General features: G+C 42.7%; 1 protein-coding gene across 4 annotated transcripts in view; it reads right to left on the reverse strand.

Annotated features, from left to right (window-relative positions):
• Window positions 1-16,034, reverse strand: part of LOC113155156 (E3 ubiquitin-protein ligase RNF123) — a 108,481-nt gene extending 92,447 nt beyond the window's left edge. For 2 of the 4 annotated variants that reach the window (XR_003298108.1, XM_033325994.1), the window contains exons 1-17: window positions 15,831-16,034; window positions 15,007-15,123; window positions 13,607-13,691; window positions 9,827-9,906; window positions 8,975-9,072; window positions 8,828-8,882; window positions 8,306-8,391; window positions 8,040-8,126; window positions 7,623-7,690; window positions 7,423-7,548; window positions 6,615-6,729; window positions 6,191-6,295; window positions 5,651-5,776; window positions 5,331-5,423; window positions 4,993-5,066; window positions 4,746-4,863; window positions 4,541-4,640 (exon numbers count right to left, since the gene is read on the reverse strand). Coding sequence is in view for 3 of the 4 variants with exons in the window: in XM_033325994.1 (XP_033181885.1) it covers window positions 4,541-4,640; window positions 4,746-4,863; window positions 4,993-5,066; window positions 5,331-5,423; window positions 5,651-5,776; window positions 6,191-6,295; window positions 6,615-6,729; window positions 7,423-7,548; window positions 7,623-7,690; window positions 8,040-8,126; window positions 8,306-8,391; window positions 8,828-8,882; window positions 8,975-9,072; window positions 9,827-9,906; window positions 13,607-13,691; window positions 15,007-15,088 (1,498 nt within the window). In the remaining variant the exon portion in view is untranslated. The remainder of the gene's footprint in view (window positions 1-4,540; window positions 4,641-4,745; window positions 4,864-4,992; window positions 5,067-5,330; window positions 5,424-5,650; window positions 5,777-6,190; window positions 6,296-6,614; window positions 6,730-7,422; window positions 7,549-7,622; window positions 7,691-8,039; window positions 8,127-8,305; window positions 8,392-8,827; window positions 8,883-8,974; window positions 9,073-9,826; window positions 9,907-13,606; window positions 13,692-15,006; window positions 15,124-15,830) is intronic. The other 2 variants (XM_026349710.1, XM_026349709.1) reach the window with 2 other exon arrangements.
• Between the last annotated feature and the right edge of the window lie 382 nt (window positions 16,035-16,416).

Consider the following 16,416-nt stretch of genomic DNA (forward strand, 5'->3'; position numbering starts at 1 on the left):
GAGCAAAAGTATTGGAACAACACTGGAACAATAGTTTAAAGTGAATAATATTTAGTTACAAATTCTTTTGTTTGCAATAACCGTATTCAGCCTGTGTCCCACTGACATCACCAAACTTTACATTCTTCTTTTGTGATGCCTTTCTAGGATTTCACGGCAGCCTCTTTCAGTTGTTGTTTGTTTTTGGGGTGACTCCCTTTAGTCTCCTCTTTAGTGGGTAATATGCTGTATAGGATTGGAGTCTGAACAGACCTGGTACGGTCTAAATCCTTCCACTTCTTTTCCCTGATGAACTCCTTTGTGTTTTGGGTCATTATCTTGCTGCATGATGAACAATCTGCCAATCAGTTTGGTTGCATCCTTCTTTAAATCATCAGACAAAATGTTTCCATAGACTTCACGGTTCATGTTGCTGCTGCTATGATGTGTTACGTCATCAATAAAGATTAACAAGCCTGTCCCAGAAAAAGCCATGCAGCCCAAGCCATGACATGACCTCCACTGTGTTTCACACATGAGCTTGTATCTTTGGAGTCATGAGCAGATCCTGTCTTCAAACTTTAATCTCTCCATCACTTTGGTAAAGATTCATCTTTGTCTCATCCTTCTTCTTCTCTTTCGGCTTTTCCCATCAGGGGTCGCCACAGCGAATCATCCTTTTCCACCTCACTCTATCATGAACATCTTCTACCCTAACATTAGCCAACCTCATGTCCTCTGTTAAGACATCCATATATCTCCTCTTTGGTCGTCCTCTTGCCCTCCTGCCTGGCAGCTCCATCTCCAACATCCTTCTACCAATATACTCACTATCCCTCCTCTGAACATGTCCAAACCATCTCAGTCTGGCCTCTCTGACTTTGTCGCTAACACAGGCAACGTGAGCCGTCCCTCTGATGTACTCGTTCCTTATTCTGTCTAACCTGGTCACTCCTAAGGAGAACCTCAACATCTTCATCTCTGCTACCTCCATCTCAGCCTCTTGTCTCTTTCTCACTGCTACCGTCTCTAACCCATAGAGCAGAGCTGGTCTCACCACTGTCTTGTAGACCTTTCCTTTGAGTCTTGCTGACACTCTTCTGTCACACAACACTCCTGACACTTTCCTCCACCCGCTCCAACCTGCCTGCACTCTCCTCTTCACCTCTTTTCCACACTCTCCATCACACTGAACTGTTGACCCCAAGTACTTAAACTCCTGTACCTTCTTCACCTCAGCCCCCTGTAACCTAACGCTTCTACCTTGATCCCTCTCGTTCAGACACATGTATTCTGTCTTACTACGACTGACCTTCATGCCTCTTCTTTCCAGAGCAAACCTCCACCTCTCCAGCTGTTCCTCTACCTGCTCTCTACTCTCACTGCAAATCACAATGTCATCCGCAAACATCATTGTCCAGGGAGATTCCTGTCTGACCTCATCTGTCAGCCTGTCCATCAACATAGCAAACAAGAAGGGACTCAAAGCTGATCCTTGGTGTAGTCCCACCTCCACCTTGAACTCCTCTGTCTGACCTACAGCACATCTCACCACCGTCATACTTCTCTCATACATGTCCTGAACTACTCTGACGTACTTCTCTGCCACTCCCGACGACCTCATACAGTACCACAGCTCCTCCCTCGGCACCCTGTCATACGCCTTCTCTAAATCTACAAAGACACAATGCAGCTCCTTCTGACCATCTCTGTACTTTTCCATCAACATTCTCAAAGCAAAAATGGCATCAGTGGTGCTCTTACGGGGCATGAAACCATACTGCTGCTCACAAATCTCCACCTTCTTCCTAAGCCTGGCTTCCACTATTCTTTCCCACAGCTTCATTGTGTGGCTCATCAACTTTATTCCTCTGTAGTTGCTGCAGTTCTGCGTGTCACACTTGTTCTTAAAGATCGGAACCAGAACACTTCTCCTCCATTCCTCAGGCATCTTCTCACTCTCTAGAATCCTATTGAACAAACTGGTTAGAAACTCCACTGCTGCCTCTCCTAAGCACTTCCACACCTCCACAGGTATGTCATCAGGACCAACAGCCTTTCCACTCTTCATCCTTTTCAGAGCCTTCCTAACCTCATCCTTTCCAATCTCTGCTATTTCCTGCTCCACAACATCAACATCTTCCTCTCTTCTTTCCCTGTCATTTTCCTCATTCATCAGATCCTCAAAATACTCCTTCCATCTTTTCTGCACACTCTCCTGGGTTGTTAGCACCTTTCCATCTCTGTCCTTAATCACCCTTACCTGTTGCACATCCTTCCCATCTCTATCTCTCTGTCTGGCTAGCCTGTACAAGTCCTTCTCTCCTTCCTTTGTGTCTAACCTGTCATACAGCTCATCGTAAGCTTTCTGTTTGGCCTTTGCCACCTCCCTCTTCACTCTACGCTGTGCTTCCTTGTACTCCTGTCTACTTTCCTCAGTCCTTTCTACATCCCACTTCCTTCTAGCTAACCTCTTCCTCTGGACACATTCCTGTACTTCCTCATTCCACCACCAAGTGTCTTTACCTTCTTTCCTCTTTCCAGATGACACACCTAGCACCTTCCTACCTGTTTCCCTGATAACCTCTGCTGTAGTTTCCCAGTCATCTGGAAGCTCATCCTGACCACCCAGAACCTGTCTCAACTTCTGTCTGAATTCCTCACAAGTTTCTTCATTCTTTAGCTTCCACCACTTGGTCTTCTTCTCTGTCTTCCCTCTCTTCTTCTTCCTGACCTCCAGAGTCATCTTACACACCACCATGCGGTGCTGTCTGGCTACACTCTCTCCTACCACCACTTTGCAGTCACTAACCTCTCTCAAATGACCTCGTCTACATAGGATGTAGTCCACCTGCGTACTCCTACCTCCACTTCTGTATGTCACTCTATGTTCCTCTCGCTTCTGGAAGTAAGTGTTGACTACAGCCATTTCCATCCTCTTAGCAAAGTCCACCACCATCTGTCCTTCCAGATTCCTTTCCTTCACACCAAACCTGCCCATCACCTGCTCATCACCTCTGTTGCCCTCACCAACATGCCCATTGAAGTCTGCTCCAACAACAACTCTCTCTCCTCTGGGGATACTCTCTATGACCTCATCAAACTCACTCCAGAATCTCTCCTTCTCTTCTAACTCACAGCCAACCTGTGGCGCATACCCACTGACTACATTCATCATCACCCCTTCAATTTCTAGCTTTATGCTCATCACCCTGTCTGAGACTCTTTTCACCTCTAGAACATTGTTCACAAACTCCCCCTTCAAGATCACTCCTACCCCGTTTCTCTTCCTATCAACACCATGGTAGAACAGTTTGTATCCTCCTCCGATACTACGTGCCTTGCTGCCCTTCCACCTTGTCTCCTGCACACACAGAACATCTACCTTCCTTCTCTCCATCATGTCTGCCAGCTCTCTGCCTTTCCCTGTCATCGTACCAACGTTAAGAGTCCCTATTCTCAAATCTATGTCCCTGCCTTTTCCCTTCTCTCTCTGACCACGAACTCTTCTGCCTCCCCTCTTTCTTCGACCAACAGAAGTCAAATTTCCACCGGCACCCTGTAGGTTAACAGCATCGGTGGCGGTCGTTGTTAACCCGGGCCTCGACCAATCCGGTATGAAAGTCTTGTGAATGATTCGCATGGTTATTTTGGCAATTTTTACGCCGGATGCCCTTCCTGACGCAACCCTCTCTATTTATCCGGGCTTGGGACCGGCACAGAAGTCACTGGCTTGCAACCCCTATGGCTAGATTTCATCTTTGTCTCATCAGTCATTAAAATTTTGAGGCTCATTTCTGTACTTCTTGGTAAATTCCAGCCTGACCTTTCTATTCTGTTTATTAATGAGTGGTTTGCCTCTTCTGATGTTGTCTGTACATTTGTTCATGAAGTCTTCTGCAAACAGTAGATTGTGATACATTCACTCTTGCCCTCTGGAGCAGTTGACTTTACAGCTCTCACAGCATTTCTGTCATCAGCTGCTGTTGTCTTCCTTATTCTATTCCACCTGTTCAACGTCTGTTACTTAGTGCTCCAGTGGTTTCTTTCTTCTTCCGAACTTCCCAAATGGTTGGACCAGGCATGACCAAGTATGTTTGTGCAACGGCTCTGAATGATTTTAAATCTTCTCTCAGCTCCACGATTGCTCATTTTTCACCAATAGACAGCTCTCTGGTTTTCATGTTGGTTACACCTCTGAACTACAAATGCAGTCTGAACAGGCAAAACCCAAATCTGAAACTGAGCATAGACATTCAGTGCTATTTATTGTTTGACAAATCAATGTAATGGGACATACCTGTTCATCACATGTTCCAATACTTTTGCTCACATGGAAAATTGGTGGGTTCAAACATAAGGTGCCATCTTAAGACGTAAACACCTGTCCACAACAATAACAATACAGCAACTGAACTCACTGTTACACTGTTACTGTTGTTTATTTTTAAGTCGGTTCCAGGAGCCCATGTGTACAGTGCGTTGTACACATGGGTTAATGATCCTGCTCATAAATAGGTGGATGAAGACGCTCAAACTAAAAGTAACCTTCAACTCTGACCTTCAATTCTCTTTTTGAGTCTCTGACAACCTCTCTCGTAGGCTCGACGTCTCAGTCGTTCATCTGAACTTTCGTCTTTGGGCTCCCACTCATCTTTACCCTGGACAGAAAGACAACAAACAGATCTGTCAGCTGCAGCCTCCACAACAAAGCCAAAGACCCAACATAATGAACATGCAAAGACCCAGACAGACACGTGTTTTACCTCTTTGTCAAAGTGCGTCGGCCACCAAGTGGTGGGGATGAGCTCCTCGAGCCCTGCCTCCCTCACCCTCAGAGGAGTCTTGATGTAGAAAAACACGACGGAGCGCAGAACGTCAAACGTGATCTTTTGTTAAGGAGACAACTTTCAACCACTAAATGCGAGTTTAAACATAACGTCATTAAATCGTTACGAGGTTTCTCCACTTTACAGGTGGATTTCAGAGGCTTCACTAGCACCATCAGGATATAAGACGTTGTTCAGCAGGTACTTTCTGGACTTCTCATGATGCAGGATGGCTGTGGTCAGACGCAGATAGTGGATCTGAAATTGAAATCAACACCAATATAAATCAGCAGCTGGGTGGAAACTTTAAGGGGTCTACCCATAATCTACATTCAGAATAACATTACAAGCACCAACATAACATCAGAAAATCTGTGAACCCTGAACCAAAGCAGGTGTTAGGTCCAGGACCATAGGGCTCCCTTGATTTTCTTATACAGGAACACGGGACAGGTCCCGTGCATCAGAGCCTAACTAAATTTAGTGGGTGTGAGCAGCCAGTTGAGGTAAATCTAGTCCTACCTGGAAGCCCAGGTCAGGGATGATGGGGGAGAAGCGGTAGGCCCTCAGCAGGGACATCATCAGCTGCTTCAGACACTCGTTCACTTCATGGTCCTACAGACAAACAGGGGACACAGGGATCAGCTGAATGCAGGTCAAAGCTCTAATCTAGTGCTAATCCTTTACATTCCCCCTTGCTCTGGGGACTTAACAGTGTCTCAGTGTGAGGTGAAGGGACACAGAGCAGGTTCCCATGACGTAAACCTCAGGGTGTGGTTAAAGGTTTAGAAGGTCAGAGTAATGAAGTTGATGTAACGTTCTCTGAAGTTAAATCAAATTACCTCCATCAGCAGCCAGAAAAGATCCAGAAGCTGTTGAATGAGTGGATGTTCATTGACCGACCCTCCCCCTTCCAAAATCCCCAACAGGAAGTTCATCAGCACATCCTCCACCAGGTAAACTTTACACTGAAAGGACATTCAGACAGACAATCAAATACAACAAATGTCTCATTTTAACCAGGCAGGTTACGTTGGAAAGGCTTGTGACAGGAAACAGGAACCAGGTGTGAGCAAAATTTGGGCACCACTTCACAAATAACATCTTCTGCTGATCTTTATTTAAGTTGGGAATCTATCATGTGGTGGAGCCGTGCTGCAGGAAACACAGCAACACTAAAAAACAGCCAGTGTCTAAACACTGAAGCTGAAAAGACTGGGTTTTACAGCAGGATAAGGATCCTATATACAGTGACTGTATATAGGATATATGTGATTAACTGGTAGATAAATGTAGATTATGAAAATCTGTCCTATTCCCCGTTTCTCTGACGTCACAGTAAAGCGGCACTGTCACGAACGCAGAACTATGATGTGTTTCACCATGAGTGGAGCGAAGTGGTTGAAGACGTGAGCCAGAGTGATGAGGACCGTGGGTTCTCCATGAAGCCTCCACACTGCACAGTCTCTGTCCACCAGCCGCTCCTCCTGCAGCATCAACACACACATACACACACACACACACACACACACACACACACACACACAGTAAGTTCAGAAACGGCGTCCTCTGAAACTCTGGCTTTGTTCCCACATGAGGGACACAGCTGTTGAAAACTGTTGATTAGAAATATGAGGGCAGATTAATTAATTAGCTGTTCTCTACAAACAAACAAGGTCAAAACTGCAATTACGATTTGATTAATCTGAAAAAGCATGTACTGGTTTCGTTTCAGATGAGCCAATCAAAAATAGTCACAAACCAAACAGAAACACTGTTTATCAATGCTGCATGTTTAACTCCAACCTGTGTATCGATGGAGGTGGACAGGACGTTCTTGATGTAGCCCAGGAGTTTGTGAGCTTTCATCAGGTCTGCAGTCGGTGGGTTCTGGAGGGGCAGGTAGCCCTCCACAGGGTACGTGAACCAAAATCAAGTTAAAGAAAACAACAACATGATTAATCTGCATCAGCTGACTCACAGACACCAGTGTGAAGGTTGAGAAACTGACTTCATTCATCCAGAACTAGTTGCACATACATGCTCCAGTTTAGAAGGAGACAGAACAGCCTATCAGAACATTTACGAAGGACAAAGAAGCACAATACCTCAGTAGACTGAGGTATTAATAATAATATATATGGCACAGATGATAAGAGAAATACACTATATCTTCTTCTTCTGTCAACAAATTGGTTGTTTGTATGTTCAATAAAACAGTTTCTTTATATTTTTGCTCCTGTTGATAAAAATCCTTCATCCACCAGCTGACAAACGTGTTAGGAGGCACCAGTTTCCTGTTTATGAAGGTGAACGTTGTTTGTTTCTTTTTTTTTTTTTAAATCCATGCTGGTTAAAGCCTTTCCTTATTTTTGGATATCTGACCTGCTTTTCCAGCCTGACGTTTGTCTTTATGCTTCTTACATTTAACATTAAAGCAAAATACAGCTACAGCTGTCTTTGCACGCTCTCAATAAACAAGCCTCTCACCTGTCGGTGTCTGCTCTCCTACCTGGTCACCAAAAGACCAAATAGCTGTACAAATACAGCATCAGGGTCAGGAGACAGCAGGAGAGTCTGTACCCGAGTGTCTCCTGTGGGCTGGAAAGGATATCTGAGAGGTCTGCTGCCAAAGTTGAAAGCCACCGACTCCTTAAAGGAGAGGCTGATGGCGGGAAAGTAAGCTACACCTGGACCCATCTTGATGTTGATGAAGGCAGTCCCCAGAGACTGGCCGTTGCTGAGGACGTGCAAACACACACAGGTCAACAGCTGCAGCAACTCACTGAACAAGGAGTTTAGTTTGTTACTTACAGACAGAACGTGATGGTTCCCTCATCCAGGTCTATCAGACAGCTGACGATGTCTCCAGCCGCCCATGACTGACAACACAGAGAGTGGGTTTAACATCAACCTTACAGCAATTCAATTCAATTCAATTCAATTTTATTTGTAGAGCGCTTTTTACAATTGACATTGTCACAAAGCAGCTTTACACAACCAAAGAGCAGTACATGAACAGTGTATGTGTATGAGTCATAATAATCAGATTGTCCCTGATGAGCAAGCCGAGGGCGACAGTGGCAAGAAAAAACTCCCTGAGAAGGCAACAGGAAGAAACCTTGAGAGGAACCAGACTCAACAGGGAACCCATCCTCATATGGGTGATTACATGCTGTGTTAAAATCTTTGATTTTAATTTGAAAATCCAGGTGTGTCAGCCAGTGTCACCTTTCCATAGTTCGTGGTGGTCACATTCCACTTTCTTACTCTGTTTCCATCATAAGCGTACGAGTCAGGAGTGTCGCCGACTCCCTCCTGAGGAGCAAACACACAACCAAAGATAAACCCCATCATCTACAGAGTGACAACAAAACTCTGAGTAGAACCAGGTTCAGGTTTAGGATTTGAGGGGACAGACATTCAGTTCTGAGGTTGAGGTTAGGAAGGGGGCTGTGGAATTACAGAAAGACCAGCGTGTGCATTTGTGCGTTTACCTCCTGGTTGAAGCGACAGTTGAGAGTACACCACCCAATCTGCATCAGCCCCTGGGAGGAGATCAGCACCTCGTAAGCCCATTTCCCTGCAAACAAACAAAATAAACTCTGTTAAATACTAAACACGTCCTTTTTTTTGTCGATTATAAGAAAACTGAAGTGAAACTCGCACATTTTCTCTGGAGGTATTTGTGGTTTACAGGAGTTTCTGTGAGATCAGCTTAAATGATTCACATTCTGGATGTTATTCATGATTATTAATAAAAAGCAGATATAAGCATGAGACACGGTTCCTGTTCAGTCAAGTTTACCTTTGTACTCCGACCACTGACTAAACCGTTTTCAGTCACGTTAAACACAGACACTATACAAGTTCAGACTCTGACACCTCATTTTTGATGGTTTCAACAGTTAGATAAAAAATGATGCAATGTTAACTTTTACCTTTAATCTAATTTGGTCTCGATATTCACAGTATTTGTATACTTAATATTTAATGGCTGTAAGATGTGTTCTACTCACCTTTATAAACACATGTGGTGGCTCTGATGGAGCTGAAGTTGCTATGGCCGATGACCTAAAGCCAGAAGATTAAAAATCATTTGATACAGAAACATGATGTTTCAAGTCTCTGCTGCACAACTGTGAAAGTTTGAGATGTTGGCTCACCCCTAACAGGTCGTCGTCTACAAACAGGAGTCCTTCAAAACCGCTGGTGTGATCCAGGACGACTGGCTGGGGGCCCAGTCGACCCTCAGTAGCCTCATCTGCACATCCAGAGACATTCAGACATTAGGTATTTATCTGTCTTCGTGCCTTCACAGACACTGTGGTACACATCCTCTCACACAGACTGAATATAGCTGCATCTTTCTCACTGAGCTTTTCAGATGTCTTATTTATCGTGTCTTTATCAGACAGCAGCAGAGAGATGAGCTAACCCCGAGTCAGACCAGGACATACACTGTTCATGGTCGGCACTAACCCTAATATAATGTCAGCGGTTTGGTTTTAAACTGAGCTGGTGAAAATGGACACTGGTGCCATTCAGCATTGTTAATCTAAACCTGAAGGTAGTGAATAAGTTTCATACTAACAGTGATTAATTAAACCTAATTCTAATTCTTAAGAAATCATTACAATCAGTTTAGTTCCTGCTCTTCTGCTGGAACAAACGTCATTGAGTTTTTTTTTAATCAGAGAGTCAAATTAAAGCTTCAAGACCTGAGGAGGGCTGCGTGAAGGTGTTTGGTTTAACACAACATTGGGATATGACACAAAAAACTACTACATGCTAGTCCTCACCAGAGTCCCTTTAAAAGACACCAGAAACAAGTTTAGGCCACTTACTAACAGCAGGTGAAAATTAAACACGTCATAAAAATCATCACAGAATAGTCTCAAACCACCTGGTGTTGGTGTAGCACGGGGGGACACCAGGTTGGTACAATTTATACAGAACAATAATTCACAAGGAACAGGCAGAGAAAAGTACATTTGTATTTGTGGGTGCAGCTTTACCTCGACTGTCCTCAGTGGGTTCTCCCTCTGACAACAGTCTCTCCAGGTGAGAACCCAGATCCTGGAAACCCAGAGGTTTCCTATGTGAGACAAACAGAAACACATGCAGGGTTAGAGAGCCAGTAAACAATCACATTCACTTTTCTTTTCTTAAATTTTTTAATATTCTTATGTCCCCCACTTTTCCTTTAAGCTGCATTTAAAGCACAAATGTCTTGAAAAAAAAAACTTAATGAGGAATTTTAGATTTTTTTTAAACCAGAAACTGTTTAGTAGATCTGAGAAGGTTCAAAACCTTACACACTAAAATCTCAATTTTCAACTACCAAACTCACACAGACAATTACTTGATAATACTGCAGCCTCACTCTGAATAATACTCAATACCATTATTCCTCTGAAAAAGTATATGTACAACTGCTCTAAATTCATTTGTCAGTCCTCCCCGTAGATCATTCTGAATTAATTTCAGTAATTAATTCATTTAAACCTTCAACATGTCTCTTAGATCCCATCCCGACTAGACTGCTCAAATATGTCTTCCCTTCTATCCTAATTCCCTAATCTATCCTTACTAACAGGCTAAATACCATGGACCTTTATGGTTGCTGAAACCTCTACTCAAAAAGCTACTCTGGACCCCGGGTGTTTTAGTAAATTATAGCCCAATATCCAATCTACCATTTATCTCTAAAAGTCTGGAAAAGGTAGTTTCTAAGCAATTGTACGACCACCTGAGCAGCAATAACCTGTATGAAGATTTCCAGTCAGGATTTAGAGTGCATCATAGTATAGAAACAGCACTGGTAAAGGTCATTAATGATCTTCTATTAGCATCAGACAATGGACTACTCTCTATATTCGTCATGTTAGATCTTAGTGCTGCATTCAACACTATAGATCACAACATTTTATTACACAGACTGGAACATGTCATTAGGGTTAAAGGAACAGAACTAGGCTGGTTTAAATCTTATCAGATAGATTTCAGTTTGTACATGTTAATGATCAATCTTCTATGCACACCAAAGTTAGCTACGGAGTTCCACAGGGTTCTGTGCTTGGACCGATTCTTTTCACTCTATATATATGTCCCCCTTAGGCAATATTATCAGGAAACACTATAAATTTCCATTGCTATGCAGATGATACCCAGCTATACTTATTATTACTATTTATCTATCCAATGGAAGGAGGTCATGTGGTCTGATGAGTCCAGATTTACCCTGTTCCAGAGTGATGGGAGCATCAGAGTAAGAAGAGAGACGGGTGAAGTGATGCACCCATCATGCCTAGTGCCTATCGTACAAGCCAGTGCTATGATCTGGGGTTGCTGCAGTTGGTCTGGTCTAGGTTCAGCAACGTTATGAGTCCCAATAATTAGGTCAGCTGACTAGCTGAATATACTGAATGACCAGGTTATTCCATCAATGTTTTTCTTCCCTGATGTCACGGACATATTCCAAGATGACAAAACCAGGATTCATTGGGCTCATATTGTGAAAGACTGGTTCAGGGAGCAGGATATCATTTTCACACATGGATTGGCTCCATCTTATCTTGAAGACCTCATAGTTCCATATTTTCCCAGCAGAACTCTCTGTTCTCAGACTGCAGGTTTACTTGTGGTTCCTAGAGTTTCCAATTGTACAATGGGAGGAAGAGATTTTAGCTATGAAGCCCCTCTCCTGTGGAACCAGCTCCCAGTTCAGGTTCTGGAGGCAGACATCCTCTCTACATTTAAGACTAGACTTCAAACTTTCCTTTTTTATAAAGCTTATAGTTAGAGATGGATCAGATGACTCTGAACCATCTCTTAGTTCTGCTTCTATAGGTTAGTCTGCTGGGGGAACTCTACTGATAAACTGAGCTCCTCTCCTCTCTCCTTTCTCCTCTATCCATTCAAATGCCACCATTGCACATCATTAACTTTGTGTCTTCTCTCTCCTGTAGTTGTGTTTCCTCCTCTCTGTCTCCCTCTCTCTCTGTTCTCCTCTGCAGGTATCCTCCTCCTTGGAGCTGTATATCTCCAGAGTCCAGTTACTGGTTCTACCAACCTGTCCAGTGTTTCTGCTGCTCGTGGTTGTCGTTTTTGTTTTTGTTGCCTGCTGTTCTTTTCTCTCTCCACTGTCCACTCACACCAACCGGTAGAGGCAGATAGCCACCCACCCTGAGCCTGTTTCTGCTGGAGGTTTCTTCCTCTAAAGGGAGTTTTTCCTCTCCACTGTCTCCTGGTGCTGCTCAGTGGAGTTTTGTGGTTTTCTATATAATTCTGTTGCATTTTGTAAGATCTTAAACTTTAAACTGTAAAGTGCCTTGAGATGATTTCTTTTGTGATTTGGTGTAAAACAAATAAAATTGAGTTGAACTACCTGCACTGTAAAGGTAGAAAGTGAAACTTCAAAATAAAATCTCCAGAAATGTGCTCATTTCAAAATTAAGCTGTTTTTTATACTTTTTAATTTATTGTTGTGTCACCTCAAATTAAATCTGTGACTCGTGACTCACCAGTTGTTGTACTGAACTAAATGTCTGCTGGTGACTGGGTCACAGTGTTCTGTAATAAGTTCATGACGTTTTTTCAGTGTCTCCAGGTTTTATTTTTACACTGGAGCTGTGTTGTTTGGCCCCGAGACTTCGTCAGCCGGTGAAACTCGAGCGGCTGTCAGACCCTGACCAAGAGCAAGAGAAGCCTGCTGTCTATGTTTAGAGCTGCTGAGGGTAACATGAGGCACTGAAACACTACTCCAGGTCAGTGTATGACAAACATACACACACAGAGAGAGGCTTTAGCAACTGCGACTGAGATTTCCACAGACTTCATATAACAACAGCAATATCCAGATCCAGACCATCAAACTGTTGTGAAGGAGCAGCTTTTCTCTCCTGACGTGAAGCTGTAACAGCCTGAGAACTGTTGGTGCAGAGCAAACAACTAAAAGTGTGTATGTAAATTGTTTTTGCTTCTTCTTATTATTATTAGTTTTTGTTGACTGCTCTTCTTTTCTCTCTCTCACCACTCACCCCAACCGGTCGAGGCAGATGGCCGCCCACCCTGAGCCTGGTTCTGCTGGAGGTTTCTTCCTCTATAGGAAGTTTTTCCTCTCCACTGTCTCCTGGTGCTGCTCAGTGGGGTTGTTGGGTTTTCTTTATAATTCTATATACAGTTATATTTTAATATTTTAAATGCCTTGAGATTACTTTTGTTGGGATTTGGCGCTATACAAATAACATTTGATTGAATTGAATAATCCTTTAGAAACTGTGAATGGTTAATGTACCATTCTGTTTTTAAATGGTAAATGTTCTGCACTTACATAGCACTTTTCTAACTGGTACTCAAAGCGCTTTACACTGCATCTCGTTCACCCATTCGCGAGCACACACACTCACACTCCGATGGCAGAGCTGCTATGCAGCTGATCTGACTCACCGGGAGCAACTTGGGGTTCAGTATCCTGCCCAAGGACACTTTGGCATGTGACATGGCAAAGTGAATAAATTATTCACATTCGTTTTTGTTAAGTTACAGTTTGAAACCAAGATTTGTTAAAGGAAATTAATTTGGATTTTCACAATAAAACCCTAAAAAAGGATTTTGTTCTTTAAATCAGATTCCTGAACAAAAAACGTCATATGACTGATCCATTATTAAAACTGTTGTAAGATGCAGCCCCAGAAATTATCCAAACACACTTCTCATTACTGCGTTGGAATTTTACCAGTGTTTGAGTAAAATCAATCTAACTTGGGTGATGCAAGTGTCAGGTAAGAGGTTACCTGAGGGAAACCAGAGCAGGACCCTGCTTGGTGGAAGGAAACACATGATGCAGGTAGTCACTCAGCAGCTTCTCATTCACTACACCTGAAAAACAGCAAACACATCAGAAGCTGAGGAGAAACATGTGACCCGTTGGAGATTCAGTAAAATCTTTAATAAGCCTGCCCTAGGCCTCTCTGATCTGGAGAGTACCTTATTTAGTTCAGTGGGGTTAGATCTTTAAGATAAGATACTTTTTTTATTGTCATTGCAACATCGTACAACAAGATAGAGGTGCCAACCAGTCTGTGGCATATATAAAATTAAAAAAAAAAAGGAAAATAAAATTGAATAAACAATTAGAAACTGTATAAAAAAACATCAAGTAAACAAAAGAACCTTGCTTAAATAGAGCAGACACTGCCTATACCCATACAAGTAAGCATTCTGTCACAGTTCCGTTCTATAGTCCGTTCTTTACAGTGTTTAATGTAGTTATTGGTACTTAAACGTTTTTATCCTGTAGCAATAGGCCACTTAAAAATCAACTGCTGGCCTCTGTTTCATGTGTGTTCTTGGTCACTGTGCTGCTGGAGGACCCATTCTGCTCTAAACACCTCAGTATCGTCCTGATTTTGTGATGCCAGAGACAGATTCTAAAACATGAGCCAAAGACCAGCTGGGACCTACCTAACTGGAAAGACTGGATGAGTCGAACTTAGTTTCAAATGTCACAGACTTCTAGACTTTGCACAGACCTTAAAAAGCTTTGGACAATGGACTGCAGGATAAAAGTTCTGTTATTAAATCAACAGAAATATTCATGGACAGAAACTGGCTACTTGTGATGTTTATACAGAACCATGTGTCCTGGAAAGACCTTCGGACGGATCAACACAGACTGACGCAGACTGGAACAGACTGATGGATCAGTTGTCCAGATCACATTCAGAAACAGAAATAACCATGTATACAAAACACACTACACTATTTTACACACATTAACACATTTGCTCAGTGTTCTCTGATAAAGTCTGATCAGCCTGCAGAGTGTGTTACAGGGCCCAGCTTGGTTCTGTCGTCTAATTACAGTGTGATAAATATGAAGTGATCAGAGACAGAACTACAATGAACCAGAAACAGTTTGACTTTGTCCCTTTAACATGTTCCGAAAAACACATAAAATCAAAATGGAAGTAAACACGACATTACAGAAGCAACAGTCCTATAAAATAATCAACTAAAACATTATCAGTTTTTTTCAGAACCTGTCTAAACTGTGACTGAACTATGGACTTCACAGAAACCCTGGTCCACAGGATCAGGATTCAGCTGCCTTTATAAGAAGATTGTTTCTAGTACAACCCCAGACAGATGTGAGAGCATCTCACCCCTCTCTCATGTAAAGTCCTGTATGTACCTGTGGCTTTGGGTTTGTCTGTGTCTGAAGACAGTCTGTAGTTACGGCGGGTCAGGGCCGTGCCGCCTCCTCTAGAGCTCATTGTGTCAGACTGGAGCCAACTGGTCCCAGATACTGCTAGGAAACACACATTGAGAACCTGGGTCAGTCAGTCGGTCATTAAGTAGTAATCATTTGTAGTAGTGCCATTCCTACATTGGAAAATACACAAGTATTACCAGCCCAAACATTATACCTCCTACTAGGTGGGAGCTTTTGATAGTAAGACAGTAACTATTTGAATCTGATAACAGCTGAAGTTTTTGTACTAATTTTATCTGCATGAACCTGTAATACTTTAATAACTAGATGAAGCTTAAAGATACTCATGTACTTTTACTGAAACTTTTACCACATGAAACTAAAAATATTTGTGTACTCTTACTACATGAAAAGGATAATATTAGTACACTTTTACTGCATGGAGCTGATAATACGTGTGTACTGTTACTGCAGTAAGTGTATATTCCAGAGTTTTTACACTTGCAATTATATTAGTTGATTTAATCAATCAAACCAAATTAACCACAGCTGTTAGCTGTTAGCTGCTAGCTCTCTCCGGTAGCACCACTACAGAGCAGTACCGGTACCGGTACCATTGGCTTGTCGTTATATAATCCGTTTATGTGAATTAAAAACACCAGTAACGTTTTTAAATAACCCTCAGCGTCTCTGTAACATGTCAGTGTTAGCTCTCTGGCTAACGGCTCACTGACACACACACACTGTTTTCCCTCGCTAAGCTAGCAGCTAGCAGCTAACGACGGGCTGACAGTAATACTTACCGCGTCCTTTGGTCTAAAGGAGCCCGTCCTTTAGCTGTAACCCCTTGGTATGTCCGATTTTCCAAGCGGTAAAAAGAAAATGTGATGTTCAAGATGCTGTCGTGAAACAAAAGCTCATTTCTCCCAAAACAGACTCAGCTCCTGTCAACGCCTCTCACGGTACGGAGCCGCAACTGGGACAAAATAGGTCTTGGCAGCAAATCGCGAAGTCCAAAACTGTCACCGATTGGAAGGAGGAATGTTAAAGACTGTTAAAAAGCTGCCTTATTAAAAGTCTTTATAACAGAACTCCTCCAAACCTTAACCTGCACTTAAGAAAACCTATGAAACCTCATGAAACTAAAACATCTCTTCCTACAGCACTTTACTGTAAAGTTCTTCTCCTTGGCTTTGGATAAAGGCGTCTGCCAAAAGACTAAATGTAAAACAGTGATATTTAGCTTCTAATGGTCAGTGTTTAATCATTTCTGTGTATTACAAGTATCAGATGTGTAGTTAAAGTTTTGCCAGTATTTAAATGGTTCTCTCTCAGGAGCCTCTGATGCCTCAGGTAGGACATTTGAACGCCTCATACTGATGCTCCTGG

Source organism: Anabas testudineus, chromosome 5 (assembly GCF_900324465.2).
Source record: "Anabas testudineus chromosome 5, fAnaTes1.2, whole genome shotgun sequence".
Lineage (NCBI taxonomy): Eukaryota > Metazoa > Chordata > Actinopteri > Anabantiformes > Anabantidae > Anabas > Anabas testudineus.